General features: G+C 34.2%; 1 protein-coding gene across 15 annotated transcripts in view; it reads left to right on the top strand.

Moving 5' to 3' along the window:
- Window positions 1–12,212: 12,212 nt before the first annotated feature.
- Window positions 12,213–19,606, top strand: part of LOC126765186 (myosin heavy chain, muscle) — a 29,403-nt gene continuing 22,009 nt past the window's right edge. For 4 of the 15 annotated variants that reach the window (XM_050482776.1, XM_050482770.1, XM_050482777.1 and 1 more), the window contains exons 1-6: window positions 12,215–12,461; window positions 13,833–14,198; window positions 15,064–15,207; window positions 16,966–17,346; window positions 17,460–17,523; window positions 17,596–17,694. In XM_050482776.1, the coding sequence (XP_050338733.1) occupies window positions 13,995–14,198; window positions 15,064–15,207; window positions 16,966–17,346; window positions 17,460–17,523; window positions 17,596–17,694 (892 nt within the window). In that variant the 5' untranslated portion in view covers window positions 12,215–12,461; window positions 13,833–13,994. Of the gene's footprint in view, window positions 12,462–13,832; window positions 14,199–14,660; window positions 14,805–15,063; window positions 15,208–16,965; window positions 17,347–17,459; window positions 17,524–17,595; window positions 17,695–18,231; window positions 18,336–19,606 lie in introns of all 15 variants that reach the window. The other 11 variants (XM_050482773.1, XM_050482774.1, XM_050482768.1 and 8 more) reach the window with 7 other exon arrangements.

The following is a 19,606-nucleotide window of genomic DNA, read 5'->3' as shown; positions in this document are numbered from 1 at the left end:
AAAGATGTAATTTGCTTAAATATATTTTAACAAATCGTTGGTTTTTAAAAATCTATATACAATCATCACGTTTTTTTCTGAAGGTTCACTTAGTAGTTTTATGAGATCAATGTTGCCAGAGTTGTGGGCTGTTGGGTGAAGCATCGGACAGAGTGTGAGTAAGTGTTTGATAGTAGCGGTGTCCTCGCAAAGGGGGCAAATGGATGGGCTTTTACCCGATAGTAAGTGGGCGTGTGTTATGATAGTGTGTCCGATCCTTAATCGAGTATATGTCTTCATTGCGCTAGTTGGAACTGCTGACGAGTAGATTATACGATTTCTGGCTGGGTTTATGACCGCGTAGTGATGTTTAAATGTTTTCCATTCGCTTGCGTTTTTTTGATGCCTTTTGTGCTTAATAAGGTTAAGAATGTCTTGCTTGGATGAGACGTAGTATGTTAAGGCAGGAGTCCTGGCTACATTTTTCGCAGCGAGGTCTGCAAAGTGGTTGCCTGTAATACCCGCATGGCCAGGGATCCACATTACTTGGATTTTCTGTGGGGTACCAATGACCGCGTCTCTGATAACTTCTATTATGGGATTGCGATTGGAAGGAGACGTTATTGCAGACATACACGATTTGCTGTCTGTACAGATGAGGAACTTTCCTTTAGTCTTTTTTGCGTAATTAACTGCATGAAGGATAGCAGATCCTTCAGCAGTAAATACAGAGGGCGTTGAGGGAAGAAGCCAATTGCAAATAATTTCTCCTGTGGCAGTGACAACTGCTAACGAAGTGGAATCGGTGGACTTGGAGCCATCCGTAAACAATAACTTCCAGCCATTATTTGTGTAATTAGATTCCAGTTCAGCAAAGGTTTGTTGAAAGACTTCGTTTGGTGTGTTTTGCTTGGACAAAAACATAAGCTTATTCTGTAGTATTTTATCATTGATCAGACAGGGAGGATGTCGAGTGGTGAATTTGCGTGTTGCGTTACGTGAAATATTATTTTCTGCAGCGAAACTTTAGCATCTCGAAATAGCCGATTGTATTCTTGGAATTTTTCTTTTTTTCGTGGCATGCGTGATAGTTGTATTAAGTAATGGGTTGGTGTTCTCAGCCGTTTTCGCAAGAATTTGAAGCGAAGAATCTATAATTTTATTTTGAATAGTTGGTAAACCAGATTCAGCCATTATCGTTTTTATTGGCGAGGTTGGAAAGGCCCGGAGACTTCGCCGTATTGCGCAATGGTAAGGTGCATTTAAAAGGTTGATACTGCTTTTGGAGCAATTGCCATAGATGGGGAGCCCATAATCTATTCTTGAAGTTAGCAAAGCTCTGACAACATTGACTAGTGTGTTCGGATGAATAAATGAATGCTTAGACGAGAGATATTTAACAATATTTAATCGTAACATTAACGAGTTTCTGACATATTTACAGTGAGCATTAAAATTATAATTAGAGTCAAAAATTAATCCTAGTATTTTTAGCTGTGTTTTACATTCGATGTTAGTTTGGTTGTGGGTTAGTGAAATACCGTTGCATTTTTGCTTCCTACATACTTGAAGGATACGTGTTTTGTCTAAGGAAAGTGAAGCACCAGACTCCAGTGACCAAGTCTCAATTCTGGCGAGTATATTAGTAAATAAGGATTGAGCTAAATTTACGTCAGAGACTTTTGTGTAGATTAAGACATCGTCAGCATAGATCTGGTGCTCAACTCCTTTGTAATTTTTTATCATCCTACTAATATCATCGAAAGCAATGATAAAAAGGAGGGCTGAAAGAGGTGAGCCTTGCGGCGTACCATTAGAAAGCGGGAGTGTTGAAGAAAGAAAACCATTTACGTTGACTTTGAGTTTTCTGTTTGTGAGAAAGTTAGTAATAAAACGTATCATATTCTGGCCTATTTTCCATTTTCTTAGTTGTCGAATAATAATATGGGCTCCAATTTTGTCGAAAGCTCTGTGAAAGTCCAGAGATAGTACGGACACATGGTTTTTGCTGGACAAAGCGTTAGTAATGAAGTAGTCTAGTTGGATTAAAGCATCTAACGTGCCTTGACCTTTTTTGTAGGCGACTTGATTCGGTGATATGAACTTGTTTCGCTGAGCATACCACATCAAGCGGTTAGCTACGATTTTTTCCAAAATTTTGCCCATACATGGAAGGAGAGAAATCGGCCTATAGTTAGCAAGTTCATCGGAGGATTTGTGTGGTTTAAGTATTGGTATGACACAGGACGTTTTCCAAAATTGGGGGTAGACACCAGTATTGAAAATTTTGTTATAAAGCTTTACCAATCGGAGCTTGAGGCTTTTTGGCATATGTCTGATAATTGGATAAGAAATTTTATCTTGCCCCGGGGACTTACCCTTAACGGTAGATGCAACGAACTCGAATTCAGACAGTGAAATGCTGGTTTCTATTTGTTTAGCAGAAAAAGAAAGAGGGGAGACAGAGTAGGAAGTGTCGGACAGTGTGGTGGTTTTAGAGGTTTGAAACTGTGTGCTGAATGAAATATCTGAGCTTGTTTCAGAATAGTGGTTTGCAAATAACTCGGAAATATCGGATGGATTGGTTACCAAACCTGTTGGCCCCTTTACGCATTGAATGGTTAGATTTCTAGGCACTCCAGAAAGTTTTTTAAAGCGTTCCATATTAACTTAGGACTAGACGAAGGATTTATTTTGCTTGTGAAATCCTGAAAACATTTACGCTTGGCCTGTTTCGCGGAACGACGGAAAAGAGCATTGGCTTTCCTGAAAGATATTAAGTTGACTAGTGAACGAGCGCGTTTGTATTCATACCAAGCTGTCTGTTTTTTTGCCCGCAATTCAGCGATTTCTTTATTCCACCAAGGAACACTCTTTGAACTTGCTGTTGGCTTTGTATGAGGAATGCTAACATTCGCTGCTGAACGGATAATTTTTGTTAACCTCGCACTTTCTTGGTTAGGGTTGTCAGATATTGGGGTTTTATTGCCATTTATCTCGCAATGTGTCTGAAACTTCTCCCAATCAGCGTAATCAGTTTTGAATACCTTATTTATTTTGAGGTTTTTAGTTGTTGAACCTAGGTGCAATTTTAGTACAATGGGGAAGTGATCGCTTCCATGCAGGTGATCGAGTATACTCCATTCGCACTCTGTGGCAAGTGTGTCGGTGCACATTGTAAGATCTACATGCGAAAAAGTGGAGTGAGTGGAAAAGTGTGTCGCGGATCCGTTATTCAAACATATTAAGTTAGAGGAAAGTAAAGCGTCTTCAATGCATTTGCCCCTCTTGTTGGCTATTGGAGAGCCCCATAGTGGACTCCATGCATTAAAATCACCAGCGAAAATTAAAGGAGTAGAAGCTTGGTTGATTAATTGCAGGATGTCTGTACTGGTAAAATGTTCATCTGGTGCAATATAGGTGCAGATAATGGTGATTTTTTTAACTAAGATAATTTCGATCGACATAGCCAGCAAGTTGGATTGAATGGCATTAATTTTGTGTGGAATATCTCTTCTTATGAGAATCGCAATACCTCTTTTACCTGTGCTAATATGTGGAAGATTGTGAAACATGCCAATGTACTGCTTAGGAGTAAAAGCAGACAAGTTGAAAGAGATGTGAGTTTCATTTAAGAGTATAATAGCTGGGGAATGATCTTGTATTAATAATTGAAGCTCATTGTAATTATTAGTGTAGCCGTTTAAATTCCATTGCAATAATGGAATCATAGGATCTATGTATGAAAAAAAGAAAAAGGGAAACAGAAGAGAGCTAGAATATCAACTCGTATGAGCAGTCAGTTGAAGCTGAGTGTCACCAATTGAGTACTAGTTCAAAAGAGAGTAAAGGCTAAGCGTATTTATTCAGAGTCAATTTCTATTTGTTCAGTATGTTGAGTAGAGTATTTATTATCGTTGGAATTGCTTGTTGTTGGAAAGAGATTTTCGTGATTAGGTGGATTAGACTGCACGGTAGTGTTGGTAGTAGTGTTGTTGAAGTCAGTATATTTATTAAGCGAGTTTAAGGAGTTGTTTAAGTTGGAAATGAGAGAGGCTGTTGTTGGACTGAAAAGTTTGGGATTTAAGAAAGAGGCTTGTTGGGTACAGTTGTCGCTGATATTTTTAGCTGAATGTGAGACGTTGTTGTAGTCTGAACTGATCGATGCAGGCTTGTTGATGGAAATATGTTTGTTGTTGGCGTTTGATGAGTGATTTTTTCTAGTTAAAGAGTTTGTTGATGAGTTGGGAGCAGAGGTGACCTCTGCGTTTTGTTTTGATGTACTAGGCAAGTCGTTGTCGGCAATTCTATGATTATTTTTAGATTTTGTGAAACTGTTGATGGCTGAAATTTTTGTTGGTGTGTTGGATACAGAGGATACCTCTTTTGTAGGTTGAAGCACATGTGAAAAGCTAGCAGTGAGGGAAGGGAGGGAAGTATTTTCTCTATACTTTTTAAGGGCTTCGTGCATACTGCACTTTTCTAGTGTCTTTATTTTTAAAATTTCTTTGGTTTGCATATACTTTGGACACTTATAGTCCGAAGAGCGATGCTCGCCAGAACAATTCGCACACATGACTCGGATGCAGTCATTATCGTGTGGAGAAGGGAAATTGCAAGTTTCACATGTTGGGGAACCCTTACAATGTTTTTGCGTATGACCCAATTTTTGGCATGACCTGCAGCGCATTGGATTAGGCACGTATGGTCGCACAGAGGTCATCCTCCATGCGATGTTTATTTTGTTTGGAAGGGAATAAGTGTTGAATGATATTAGCATAACACCAGTAGGCTTTATAACACCTTCAACTTTGCGAGTGAACTTATAAACCGCGGAGACTTCGTAAGAACTGAGTCCTTCTATTATTTCGCTTTCAGGCACATCGTTTAAAAACGGTGCATAAATGGTGCCTTTGTTACAATTAAGATGTTGATGATAGCTAGCGCTAACAGCGCCAATGTTGAAAAGACATTTCGTTTTTATAAACTTTTCTGCTACTTGCTTATTTTTCACTAGCAGTAATAGGCTGCCGTCGCGTAATTCACTAATTTTGTTTATATCTTTGCTCACGGTAAGTAAGGCATTGTAAACACGAAAACAAGAAACCTTCGAAAGCGGTGTAGAATTCTCGTCGGATTTAATCACAATATACTTTGGATCTTCACTTTTTATTGGCGGTAAGTCAGGAAAAGCATCTTGCAGTTTTTGATACGATTTTTTACGTTTTGGTTGGGGACCTTGGGCCAGCGCAGCAAACCTGTTGTCCCCGAACTGGAAGCCCGCCGGGGGCATAGTGGAAAAGTTATAACACACTGATATAAGTACTGGATTTTGTTTCTCACTTAAAATAAGTATTAATCGCGTTACTTAAATAAGCAGACCGTACTGCAAAAAAAAAAAACACCAAAAGAGAGCTATATGAATAGCTATAAACTCAGAGAAAGACGCTAACTCAACTGCTCAGTACGAGGTTTAGTCGGTGACTTTTGTGTAAAATATCCAAACTTTAGGATGGGAAGACAATAAACTAAAGCAATATTTGGTAACTCTATTAGCATTTGCGGTGATCGGAGCCCGGTGACTTCTTTTAATTCAACGTTTTTGTTACAACTTTTATCTCAGATGAAGTCGCACACTTCGGGAATAGTCCGGATCCTTATCTAAATTAACTTTTTATACATAACAAGAACCTTAGTATTGTGTCCTAGTCAAGCGACTGTTTTTTTCTTACAAGTGGAGTAGACATGTTATTTGTCAGATATTCAACAGATATAAATTAGGCTTAAATAAAGAATTAGAAAATTATTCTATAATATTGGTTCAAAGTGGTTAACAAACGGTATCATATTGATTTTATATACAAGTATATTTAACCCCATCTTTTGTTTTGAAAAAATTAGGGTACATTTAAGAAAACAGAGAGAAAGATGTAAAAAACCAAACGACTTTTATGAGATTTATTTTCATAAATTTCCTGGTGACAATATTTTTCCAAAGACCAGCAGTAATCTTCCACCATACAACATCTCAAGAACATTGATACCATTATTCCATGACTTTTAGACCTTGGTTTAACTGCTCTCTCTGGTCATCACTATATTTTCCAAAATTATCCGAAAATGTATCCATATGAGTATAGAGATGTTTAACTTGATACTCAAATTTGTTTCTATCGTCTAATATTTTACAAGCATATTTTACACAATTTCTTTATAATTTGGTACCTAAAAATGTTTTCCGTGATTGACTTTCCAGAAAAGTAATAACTTTGATTAAATCTGTATCAAGTAAGTAATTGCTGTGTCATACATATGTATGTACATATATTCCATCTTTCAGTTTTTCCATACTAAGTTTGGACATTTTCTACAAATTTCCAACGTTTAGACAAATTGCTTTATCGTTCCTAACTTGATCACGTATTAAATAACTTTGGTGTAGATCAGTGTTTCCCAAAGTGGGCGATAACGCCCCCTTGTGGGCGCTGCAGGTATCAAGGGTGGCGGTAAGAGACCCAGAAAGAAAATGGGGGCGTTGTGTAGAGGCCTGGGGGGTTATTTGTAATTTTATTTAGCTAGGAGGCCACTTAGACAACGACTACATGAGCTCTCGACTCTCAACAAAAACTTGTGAACATCAACTAATATGAATTAACAAAATGAACAAACTCGGTTCTATATTTCTCTCCGGCTAGTTCATATATCTGTCCTATTTTGTTGAATATGTTAAAAATGAAAATCATATCAATCGGTCGCTCCGTTTCATAACGGGGCATCTCGACAGAATAGAATTTATAGAATACTAACTGTCAAACGTATTGCTATTGCCTTTGCCAAATCTGTGTGTGGGCTTTTGCTATCATAATATAATCATTTGCGCAAAGGTGTAGGGTAGGTAGGTTCGAGCTGATTTAGCGAATGCTTTGAGCTCTTGAATAATTTATTTTATCACTTGCGAAATGACGTCGGGTAGGTAGCTGATGTAACGCATGTTTTGAGCTTTTGAACTCCTTAAATCTTTAATGTGGAAAATAAAAAAAAAAGATCTTTATCCTTTCTTACAAATGTATTTCTGGGGAAAATAAAAAAAGGATGAAGATCCTTTTTTTACAAATGTATTTCTAGGAAAAATAAGAATTCATATTTTTGGACTACTATATAATAATTGTGCTTAAGCATTCCTATATAAACAATGTAATATTTATTTTATATTCATTTGTGGTTTTGCGCGCAATAGATGAGCATTACTTACGCCTCCTTTACACTACTCGCGAAGTTAAACGTATTTCTCAAAGCAAAACAATGTCGGAAGTAAAAAAGAACAGCCGGCAATACTGAAAATCCCACAAACCCATCCTCGCCCTTGTGTCTTCTATGTCTAAAAACATTTTCGAATGAAGCAATGAAACCTTCAAGACTGCAAGATCATTTGAATAAAATGCATCCAGATAAGAAAGACAAGAATGTAGCATATTTTCAAGACCTAGAGAAGAAGCATAATACTCAGCCAAGTGTAGCAAAACTATTTTCGGCGGCTGCTAACCAAGATGACGACGGACTTCGAGCTTCGTACAATATATCTTTGTTAATTGCTCAAAAAGGCAAACCACATAACATCGGAGAAGAGTTAATATTGCCAGCAATAAATGAAGTAATAACTACCGTGCTTCATAAACCGGCCGCAGATATTATCCGAAAAATTCCTTTGAGTAATAATTCTGTGCAAAGACGAATTGATGAAATGGCTGAAAACATTGAAGAATCATTGTACGATCACCTGAGGTTCAAGTCAATTTTCAATTCAGCTGGATGAGTCCACTTTACCAACTAATGAAGCATTGTTGTTGTCTCACGTGAGGTTTATTAAAGATGAGAAAATATGTGAAGAACTATTATTTGCTAGAAATTTAGAGATCGATACAAAAGGCGAAACCATATTCAGTATATTGGAAAAGTTTTGCGATGAGAAAGAGATTCCTCTGAAAAATATTATTTCAGTTGCTACGGATGGCGCTCCGGCTATGACAGGGTGCCATAAAGGCGTAATTAAAAAATAAAATTCCAGATGTCCTTGGTGTACATTGCGTTATTCATAGACAACATTAAGTTTCTAGAAACTTAAATGAAAAACTATTTCAATCACTGCAATATGTCATCAAAGCAGTCAATAAAATCCGCAACAGCTCTTTGAATGATAGATTATTTCTTTTCGCTACGTGGCGCCAATTGGATATTCCAAGCGAAGCCAGGTCCTTCTCCACTTGGTCCTTCCAACGGAGTGGAGGTCTTCCTCTTCCTCTGCTTCCCCCGGCGGGTATTGCGTCGAATACTTTCAGAGCTGGAGTGTTTTGATCAATCCGAACAACATGACCTAGCCAGCGTAGCCGCTGTCTTTTAATTCGCTGAACTATGTCAATGTCGTCGTATATCTCATACAGCTCGTAACGTCGACTCATCGGTTGCTGTCATCGCCCAAGCCTCTGCACCATTTAGCAGGACGGGAATTATGGGCGACTTATAGAGTTTAGCTTTTGATCGTCGAGAGAGGACTTTACTTATATTCGGTACGTGGAGACTTGAATACTTTTGGTCCAATTTGGACATTTTTTGGTCATAAAGTGACCTACTTTAAGCACACTATGCGGGTGAAGTTGTAACCCGAGAAATTCATTTGTACTTGATTTGCATTTTAGAAGGTGAAAGAGTCAGATGGAATTTAAAATTGCGTTATATGTGAAGTAGGTTATATGGAACATATAGAATTTTTGTAAAGCAACTTGTTTTAGTTTACAAAAAAATGGATCATAAAGCATTTCGTGTGTTAATTAAGCATTGCTTTTTGAGGGAATAGGGGAAAACAATTTTGGACCAAAAACCGTTAGGTGAGCAAAACTATTATACTCCGTAGCAGCATATTGCAATAGTACAAAAATATCATTAAATAACTAATCTAATAAACAAGTAAGGAAGCGCAAGAAATACTTAACTTGATATAACTTTAGTGAAATATGCGCAAAAGCTCGCCTCGTCATCTTGAACATAAGTGAGTATAAAAATTATCGATTAATTAATTCGAATATCTGGATTGAAAATCTAAAATTTAAGTGAGATTGATATTTAAATGATAACAGTATGTTCCACAAAGAAAGCACGAAAAAGCTTATTAATTGAAAAATATAATTTGATATAAAAAGTGAATACAAAGATGTCACACAAAATTTAGCATATATCGAATACCAACCAAATTGTATTTGGCAGCTTATTTCTGATTTTTATGCCTATCGTAACATATTTCTTTAGCTAAACATACGTACATGTTATAGTTCGTAAGGTGATAGCAGCATACGTCCAATAAACTTACATATACTTGTATTAATACTACATATCCACCTTTAATGTGATGCCCAGCCAACATTTAATAGCAGAAGCAATACGTGACTGGTCCGATATGCCTTACTATTGATCCTTTCCTTCAAAAGAGGATTTTATTTTGTTTAAGTAAGATTTACGTTAGTTCACATTAGTTAAAACATGTAGATTAAATTCGAAGAATGTTTAGTTTTGAATACGGCTTAAGTATAGAAAATCATTAGAAAATCGTTCTATAATTGGTATAAGATTAATGGTTTTCAGTCTACTTGTATTTCAGACCGGAATTTCTATTCGTAAACTGTTGAGTGATACTCAACCAAAGAGAAAGTCTGGGAATACATATATGTAGGTAGATGCGTAAATCTATCAATACAGTGACGAAAACATAAGTATATACATTCTAAAAAGAAGGGAAAAATATGAGAAATGAAAATACTACTATATTATCTTCCCTTTAAATGTAAAATATCATACGATTCTGAAATTAGTTATAAATTTTATGAGTTGCAGTTAAATACATTATTTTATTTAAAATATGTTAAGGCATTATAATTTCAGTGAATTTCAAGATACTTTTTTCAAAGTGTTAGCCAAAATAAGCTGCTATATGTGTTACTATTACTCATCCATCTTGCATATGTATATGTATTCTCTTATGAGTTCAGCGCTCTCTCAAAAAGCTTTCATGATCACTTTTATTATATGGTTCTCTCTAATGGATCCTGATACTTTATGCTAACTTTATACTAACGCAATCGATTGCATCACTTCAATGGCTATTATCACACTACTACAAATGCCAAAACAACTGAGTCATGCTACCGCATACGAGCGCACTGAATTCGACAATGGTATGTCGTGCATACAAAAGCACAACGAAAACTACGCTAACAATTCCGTACATACCAACAGATCGCGGACATGAGCGTGCACCGAAAAAGGGAGCGAATACCCACCAGGACAAACTTTGCGTATATACATACATATAACGAATACGCATACAAATACAATGAATACAAAGTAGCAGTGATTTGTCAATGTGTGGGTGAATATTCTAAATAGGAGGGGGTGTAAGAGATCAAGAAGAGGCGACAGTAACGGTATCTTGTGTGCTTTTAGCGCTTTGGCGTAAGCGGTTCGGAAAATATCGGCACATTGCGAGTATATGGTATCAAATTGCCTCATATAAAAAGGAACAGTGCCGGCTGTGTGGGTCAGAACGGCTTTCGAACGCGTAAGTGCAACACCTTAATGTTGGATTATTTCTTGCTTGTGTATTTTTCCTGTGAATAAAAACAATACAGTTTTTTTGTGCTTTCACTGCGGCTGGAATGCCAATTATGTGAGAGCGAAAGCAAGAAAGAAAGAGAGTTTATGTGCATACGAGCGAGCGAGAAGTAGTATGAGCAGAAAAAATTAAAATCCTGCCAATCCTCTTGATTTATCTGTTTTTAAAAAATTTAATGTGATAAAAGCTTAAGTGACTTTCAAAATTATTTCCAAATATGTAGTGGAAAAACAAAACCAGAAAATAAAAAGTGTATATGTATGCATATAACATGCGGTACAGGACGAAAGGATCACTTAATAGACACTTGTGGATTGCCCAATACCCTAACCGTTACTTGAAAGTACTGAGCCAAAATCAATGGATTACGACGTGGCCACTAAATGCTAAAGTGGAATATTATTATTTTTAAATTAATAATCTTTTAAACATTTTACATACATACATATGTATAACACATCTTTAGTGATTTTCGAACTTACACTGCGTTTTATATTATATAATGCATTGATAACTGTGTAAATTGTTCAGATCAGATCAGTATAGCTTATAGGTGTCTACAAATCGACCAATGAAAATCGAGATAAATATCTCTTTATACCATTTTATGCTAAAAGAAATGCACCTGTGAAAGATATTATAGCTTCGATGCAGTCGAAGTTACCCCTTTTTCTTCTTTTAACAATAATATATGAAATAATGAATAATGCGTTTAATATTAAATTTCAAAACGAAATGTTTTTGGTGTCAAATGAATAACATAATTGTGCACTTAATGGATAAATCTATATCTGGCCTAAACTTTCGACACACATATGTATACGCCAGTAAATATGTCTTCGTAAATAAATAGTTCCTATAGGTTTCTTGACGTTATAGTTTGAAACCCGTGCGAACGTATACAAATAAAATATCTTTTTTTCAAAAATAGAACACTCTTAAAACACACCTGAGATGTACAACCAATAGGAAGTAAGAATTACCACTTTTGAGAATTAGTTCCGCTTAATTTTGGTCTGATGTTCTAACAGAAATTAACAGGGATCTATTTTATCTGAACATGTTAATTTCGGGCTTGTCGAAACGAAAAAATTTAATTTTAAGATTTACTCAGTAACATCAGAAAGTATACCAAAGAAAATACGTACGCTTTAATACATACAAATGCATATACACATACAAAATCAACTTCACACACGAAATGCAAGGTGAAAGAGCACGATAGAAATAGAAATATTTCTACACATTTACATGTCCATGCATACGCATAGGTGGCTCGCAATGGGCAATGTGGTGGCGACCAACGACCAGCTACTATCTGCCGAGTAGCTTTCACACGGCGTTGTTCGTGCGCTGACATACAAACATATGGAAAACGATTTCGAAATTTCAAAATAATACCGATTTTTGAGACGACAGAAATACTCTCAGCTAGACAATTTTATTTTAGCCACTTTATATTTTCTTGTTCAAAGCTTACTATAGCTTAGTGTAGACACTCTAGTGTGTATATGTTTTTGGTTTATTACGTTATTACACTTTTTTCTTTTTTTAAGGTTTCGATGCGAGAAATTTTCGCGTTTTCCAATTCATTGCGATCTTGCAACTCGGACGTCTTAGATCATTTCCTTTTGTGCGGATGCTGTTAGAAAGCGATTAATTTCATTGAATTTCTGATTTCTTATGCGATTTTTTTTTTCAAAACGAAAAACCGACAAACGGTTTCTTATATTTTTTCGTAAAATTACGAACATTTTATTGAACAATAGAAAGCAATTATTTAAAAGTGAGATTCAATTCTTAAGTACCCGTTACCAACGAAGTAAGTGTGAAATACAAAAAAACATATGTTGAGGAGTATTTTCGATAAAGAAGAAATATTTCTGAAGAGAAATCTGAAAATTGTTGAAATAATTAAAAAAAAAAGTTTTATTGAAATAAGAAATAGTGCGAATGTCGTGTGAAATTCTATTAAAAAATACATTAAATATTCCAAAATAAAGTTATATCCTGAAAAAGGATTCATGTGAATTACACTATCGATAATTTTTGTGGCGCGGTAGAGATTTTCTATAATATCTTAAAACATATCAAAAGCATATGTATATTCTGTGTTATGTAATGTTTTATATACTCATACATCTTTTAAGTACATTCACAATTGAATTGACGAAACTCAGAAAAATATTAAACCAAAATGGGAGCAAATTTTCGTTTATACATATTTGTATATATTTTAATTTAAAAATATATGGGTTTCTTATATACGGAAATGTTGCGAATTTTCGAAAAGCTTACGTAACAGTTGCACCACAGAGCATACCATGTATACATAAACGTACTTAATAACAAATATATGTTTATAATGAAACAATTTTCAAACGTATTGATGTGCATATATAAGAAGACATAAATACAACATTTAAATAATGTATTTATAGAATTGGATTCGTGGAAAATAGGTATATGCCTATCTATGTATGTATACATATGACATGGATGTAGAAATGTGTGGTGGTGAGGTTGCAGCATCTCCGAGTGCTAATTTTAGACAACAACCCACACATTCCACACATACTCATTCTGAAGCTAGCTCTGTTGCAAAAACAACAACCACTGAGAGCAAGCAGAACAAACAATCGCTGCTGATGTAGATTTTTCCACGCCATTAATTGGTTCATGTCTCAGCTATTATTGAGTTTTTCATTATGTGTTGTATGTGAAAGCCAACACCCGCCATAATTCGCCACATTAACTGTATTAGGTAAAGCAGCGCACGGTAAATACACTCAAAGAACAGTAAAAACTTTTGTGAGCTATTAGAGAGCGCAAGCGGATAGCGCTGCGGACTAATGAGGAAAAGTGAGCAAGGAAAGCTAAACGAAACTATCCGATTACAATTCAGAACATCAAAAGAAATTATTTTGTATTTCACGGTCTTGATATTCTTAGGTGGAATATATAGTTATTATCTCTTGTTGCTATTTTCTCACTTTTACAATTTTTACTTTACAACCATAATATTGAAAAACATATAAAACAGGCGTAAAAATTAATTTTTCAATATATTAAAATTAGCATAACAAAATTTTCTTGGTTTTTTGTTTGTGTCCAAACAATTTATATATATACCTATATATACATACAATGAAGCAAAACATTAATATAAGATTTTATATTTTATCTATTTTAGGGAAGCATTTGGGCTGAGACGACGCGAAACACTTCAAACTTTTGAAAAGGAAAACAACTTGGCAAAAACTTCGACTTTTGCACTCAAGCCCCGACTCTCACTCGAGTTACAATAATATATATTTAATATTTTCTGTTAAGAAAAAGCGAATCTTTAACCAAGATGCCGAAGCCAATTGCTAGCCAAGAGGATGAGGATCCAACCCCATACCTGTTTGTGTCTTTGGAACAAAGACGTATCGATCAATCGAAACCCTATGACTCCAAGAAGAATTGCTGGGTGCCCGATGAGAAGGAGGGTTATCTTCTTGGTGAAATTAAGGCCACCAAGGGTGACATCGTCTCCGTGAGCCTTCCCGGCGGCGAGGTAAAACAAGCGATATTAATTTGCATATGCAGATGATGAACAAACGCAAAATCACCACAATATGGATAGTAGTAAAACGTTGTTGTAGGCTAAACGAAGCTAAATTTTGAAAAAACATTACTAAAAGTAACTCTCTTGTAGAAATGTTAAATTGGTTTTTGTAAAGTCTAGATAAATTCTACTTCTCATGCTGGTTGAAAAGTTTATCAGCGAAACTTCCCATGTAAATAAATTTGTTTTTTGTTGGTACTTTTTTTCTTAGTACCGAAAGTTGCATAATAAAATAATAGGAAATGATTTCATTTATATCTTGCAGATTTGTAAATGATTCTAAAATTGTGTAAATATAAAAATAGTAATATATAATATTATATTTATTAATCACTATAATGTATTCCCTTATGAACAATTTCAATCTATTTATTTATACATTTCTATTATGTGGTATTGCATAAAATTTAGACCAAGGATTTTAAAGCCGATAAGGTCGAAAAAACGAATCCTCCGAAATTCGAAAAAATTGAAGATATGGCCGATATGACTGTGCTCAATACGCCTTGTGTCTTGCACAATTTGCGACAACGTTACTACGCTAAACTAATTTACGTAAGTTTCCCCAAAACGATGCACTAATCAAGCTTTTTTTCTTTTTTCTCTTCGTCTCTCTGTCCTCCAATTCTAAAATACCTACTTACCCAAAAAACAAACGAAAACAAACTTAAAAAAATTACTACGAAAATGTAAATTCAAAATGAAAATAATATAAAAACTCATAAAATCGGGTACATAACTCACAAAATAAAAATTATATTTAAAATTATTAAACGTATAAAAAATGCTTGAAATGTAACACACAAAACAAAAGAGCAAAGACTTTAAGAAAGATCAGCTTCAACAAGTCAATCCTCCGAAATACGAAAAGGCCGAGGATATGTCTAACTTGACATATTTGAACGACGCTTCTGTGCTGCATAACTTGAGACAGCGGTACTACAACAAACTTATCTACGTGAGTATGGTTGGAACCGATTGAAATGGGTTCCACCAAACCCCGCAATGTTTGCTTTAAATGTATCGTTTATTGTATTTGTTATTGTATTTGTTATTGTATGATACTGAATTGTCTTTACCCATAGTGAAACTGTTACACAATCTTACCACACCATTTAAACTTTCATTCCGTTCAAATTTTACAACACATACTAATTATCAAAAAGAAACACAGGAATTAACCTTCAGGCAGCTGATTTAAATTAATTTAGAAAAACTTCGGATGCTTATTCGTGTCGAACTAATGCACAGTTATTTCAGAAATGCTAATAGCTAAGCAATTAAAAACTGTTATGCACATCTTTTGTTTAAATAAGAAAAAAAAAATGATAAAGATACTATAAAATTAAATTGAGATAACAGTAAAGCTCTTCCAGCAAAATATGAGATAAGGTACTTGCTTCAACTATTTATTTTAATATGTGTAGTACTTGTTGTAAAATGGAGTTTATTTTGAAAAATAAAGTTCGAATCTTCAACGCATCCTAAATGTTATAAATGTAAATTGGATATGTTATTTAATAAGGCTTTTTGAATATGTTTTCAATTTTATATGTGATATATGATGATCATAATAATTACTTTTAATTGCAGTCCCAATGTAAGCTACACATATTTTAATTTATGTTTTAAGAAACTAATACATTAATCATTATTATTCCATTAGCATCCATATCCGTCGTTTGCGCTAACACCGCCACATACTAATCAAAAAAGAAAATCAAATACCAATTTTTTTTCACCAGATCATCAAGGAAAGTCATAAAAAACATAATAAGCACGATAAAACCCACACTATTACAACCCATTGAAAGGATAGACTGCAACTGAAGTAACTTTTTGGAATCTTCAGATTGCATATATAGCCATAAACATTTCCACAAACACATCCATTTCCAATAGATCTAAATATAATTCGAAAAGCATACAACTCATCCACTTATGGAATATTTTATAATTCCAAATCCATTGCATAATACACAAGAACACAAAATCCACCAACCACCAATCCCATTACATTTTTGCGTCGAAAGGAGAACGTTTATGTTTCCTGATAAGCGCAGAGATAAAAAACAACGGCATGAATTAAAACAAACATTGTGAAGAGAATGGAATGTTATTAAATATGCATGTACTAGTTGCATCAAACAATAAATGAAACATCATTTGTCAACACAATGCAAATATCATACACGTTCGAGCTGGGTAAACTTACATGTACCAAATCAAGCAAAGATGATAAAACATATTATAATCGAACCAACATAATAATTTACGAAATCACCCCAACACATCAAAAACACTCAAATGCGTTGACATTTAATCAAATTACAAAAATGAATGCGAAACATTTTAAGAAATAACTTTAATACTTAGTTTACATTTTCTACATTTTCATATTTAAATTTTTAAGTGTCATATTACGTTGTTTAGGCTATTTTTCGCAATTTCTATTTCTGAATAGAGATCGGAAGAAAAAAGTCCATCCAGCGTTATATACATATTATTGTTCACCACTTTATTCCATTTATTATAAGGCGCAAAAGCCAAAACTTATAGTTTAAATTTAAAATTGAATGCTCCAATTTGTTAGCAAATTTCGTATTTTATTTATTTTTATTCCTCTGATTACGTAGAACCTGAACAATTAAATTAATTAATTTTTTTTATAAATTTTTATTTTTTCCCACTTGTGTCGCAACAATGTCTACTGTAGACCTACTCCGGTCTTTTCTGCGTTGCCATCAATCCTTACAAGCGTTACCCGGTATATACCAACCGTTGCGCTAAGATGTACCGTGGCAAGCGCCGTAATGAAGTGCCACCTCATATTTTCGCCATTTCTGACGGTGCCTACGTCGACATGTTGACCAACCACGTCAATCAATCTATGTTGATTACTGGTGAGTCTGGTGCTGGTAAGACTGAAAACACGAAGAAGGTAATTGCGTATTTCGCCACTGTCGGTGCCTCAACAAAGAAGGATGAATCGCAAAAGAACAAGGGTTCTCTGGAAGATCAGGTCGTACAAACTAACCCTGTACTGGAAGCTTTCGGTAACGCTAAGACCGTGCGTAACGATAACTCTTCTCGTTTCGTAAGTGTTGCTCGTTTAAAGTATTAAGTACAACAAAGTGAAAGTTATTACTCACACAACAATTCTCTTCTCAACTCTTTCTTTTATAAATAACTTTACTTGCCGATGTTTAGGGTAAATTCATCCGTATTCACTTCGGCCCAAGCGGTAAATTGGCTGGTGCTGACATTGAGACTTGTGAGTTTATTATTTTTGCTTAAATTTCTGTGTTTCAATTAATTCATTGTTTACTTCTTATATTCATAACAGATTTGCTTGAGAAAGCTCGTGTAATCTCTCAGCAATCTTTGGAACGTTCATACCACATCTTCTACCAGATTATGTCTGGATCCGTTCCCGGTGTTAAAGGTAAGACAATCAAATTTTAAAATTTTGAATGATAAAATATCTCAGAACTATGTATCCAAAGAAATAACAATCATTAAAAGTCATACGCTAATTGAAATATCATAACCACTTTAAAAGAAGGTTCTTAATTCGAGTTACAAAAGCAAACGAGTTCAAAAGTAATTTTAAAGACAAAAAATATCAAATACTTAAAAGAAATACTAAAAGTGTATTTCATATAAATATATAATATATGCATATTGATATATATCAATATGATATATACATATGCATATATATAGGCATATATAGTACATAACAAATTTAAATATTTACTATTACCACCAGTTCTTTTATTCATCTATACCCACTTTATTATTCACTAATCACTCCAAACATAAATACTAATTAAATTTACACTGTATACAAACACACATATTATTTACAAACATAATTATTACATATTGCCAAATTATTAAATTCTTACCTTTCCACTTTTTTTTATCAAAAACAAAATATACAAACCCAAATTGTCAATGATATCATTCAAAATCGCAGACGTTTGTCTGTTGACCAATAACATCTACGATTACCACATTGTCTCTCAGGGCAAGGTCACAGTCGCCAGTATCGATGATAATGAAGAATTCCAATTGACCGATGTAATTTCCTAATACTTTTATTTATAAAAATGTTTTTATTCTTTCGTTAATTACTACCCTAATTATTTAAATTCGTACTACCATTAACGCTATATTACATATGTAAAACTTTAAATTTACTAATTAACAAAAGTATTATTCACATTCTATATACATACATATATTGTTACATATATCTGTTCATGTCGTATCGTAAGTTTTTAATTGCCTTGAGTAATATAAGTCTGTAGGTATATTATTTAATGCATTAACTATTGTACAAATTGCCTTCGTAGGCACTTTCTGATGCTCTCCCACAGTAACTTTCAAAATTCCTTGATTCAAATTTTTCTATCTACGGTTTTATTATATAACTGACCGCAACATTGATTGCCCAAATGGTATTTTACGCGATATAACATTTTACACACAAATTAATTTTCATTTTATGTCCTTTTTTACTACATATAATATACAAAAACATACACATATTCAAAAACAATTGTGTCCTCCGTATCTTTTTAATCCATATCATCCCAATCACATTACAAATACTTGTACACATCATTACAACAACAGAATATTGTATACTCTCGAACAATATTTACGATTACCGCATTGTGTCACAAGGAAAAACAACCATACCCAACGTCGACGATGGTGAAGAGTATCAAATTGTTGACGTAAGATACAGCGATGAGATAAATATATTAAATATATATGTAAATGTGATTTAACATATTGCTAAAATATTTACTCAATAATCAATTTAAATTTAAAAGTCAAAATTTTAACCAAAATGCTGATGTGTTCAGAGCTAGATTAAAAAATTTAGAGGAAAAAAATAATGTCATTCAATCTTAATTTCTAAAAAATACCTTCGTCACGTCTAATCCTTAATTGACGCTGCATCCTGGAAAGAGGACCGAAACTTAACAAATGTCTAATAACTACCTCTCTATTTTATCGTTTTATAATTGTAATCAATTAATGTTTAACATAATGTTAAACGTAAAAAACTCACTCGTAATTACAATGTCGCAAATTTTAACTCGAGTGTTAACGCTTTCCAGCACTACCACATAGCATACTGATATATGGTAGATGCCATTTACATAATACTCTTTTTTGTCTCCAATATTTGAACTCAATGTTGTTACTCTCTTTCACTTACTCATGCTGCGTTTACGTCTCGTGTAAGTGCTTTGGGTTTAGAATAGCTTTAAGCAGCTGCTGTAATTAATATTTATAATGAAGTTATTTTTATATACTTAACAATATTACGGTATTTT

Source organism: Bactrocera neohumeralis, unplaced genomic scaffold, assembly GCF_024586455.1.
Source record: "Bactrocera neohumeralis isolate Rockhampton unplaced genomic scaffold, APGP_CSIRO_Bneo_wtdbg2-racon-allhic-juicebox.fasta_v2 cluster10, whole genome shotgun sequence".
NCBI classification, from domain to species: domain Eukaryota; kingdom Metazoa; phylum Arthropoda; class Insecta; order Diptera; family Tephritidae; genus Bactrocera; species Bactrocera neohumeralis.
Note: the sequence above shows the minus strand (reverse complement) of the source record. Positions and strands in the feature narration are given on the sequence as shown.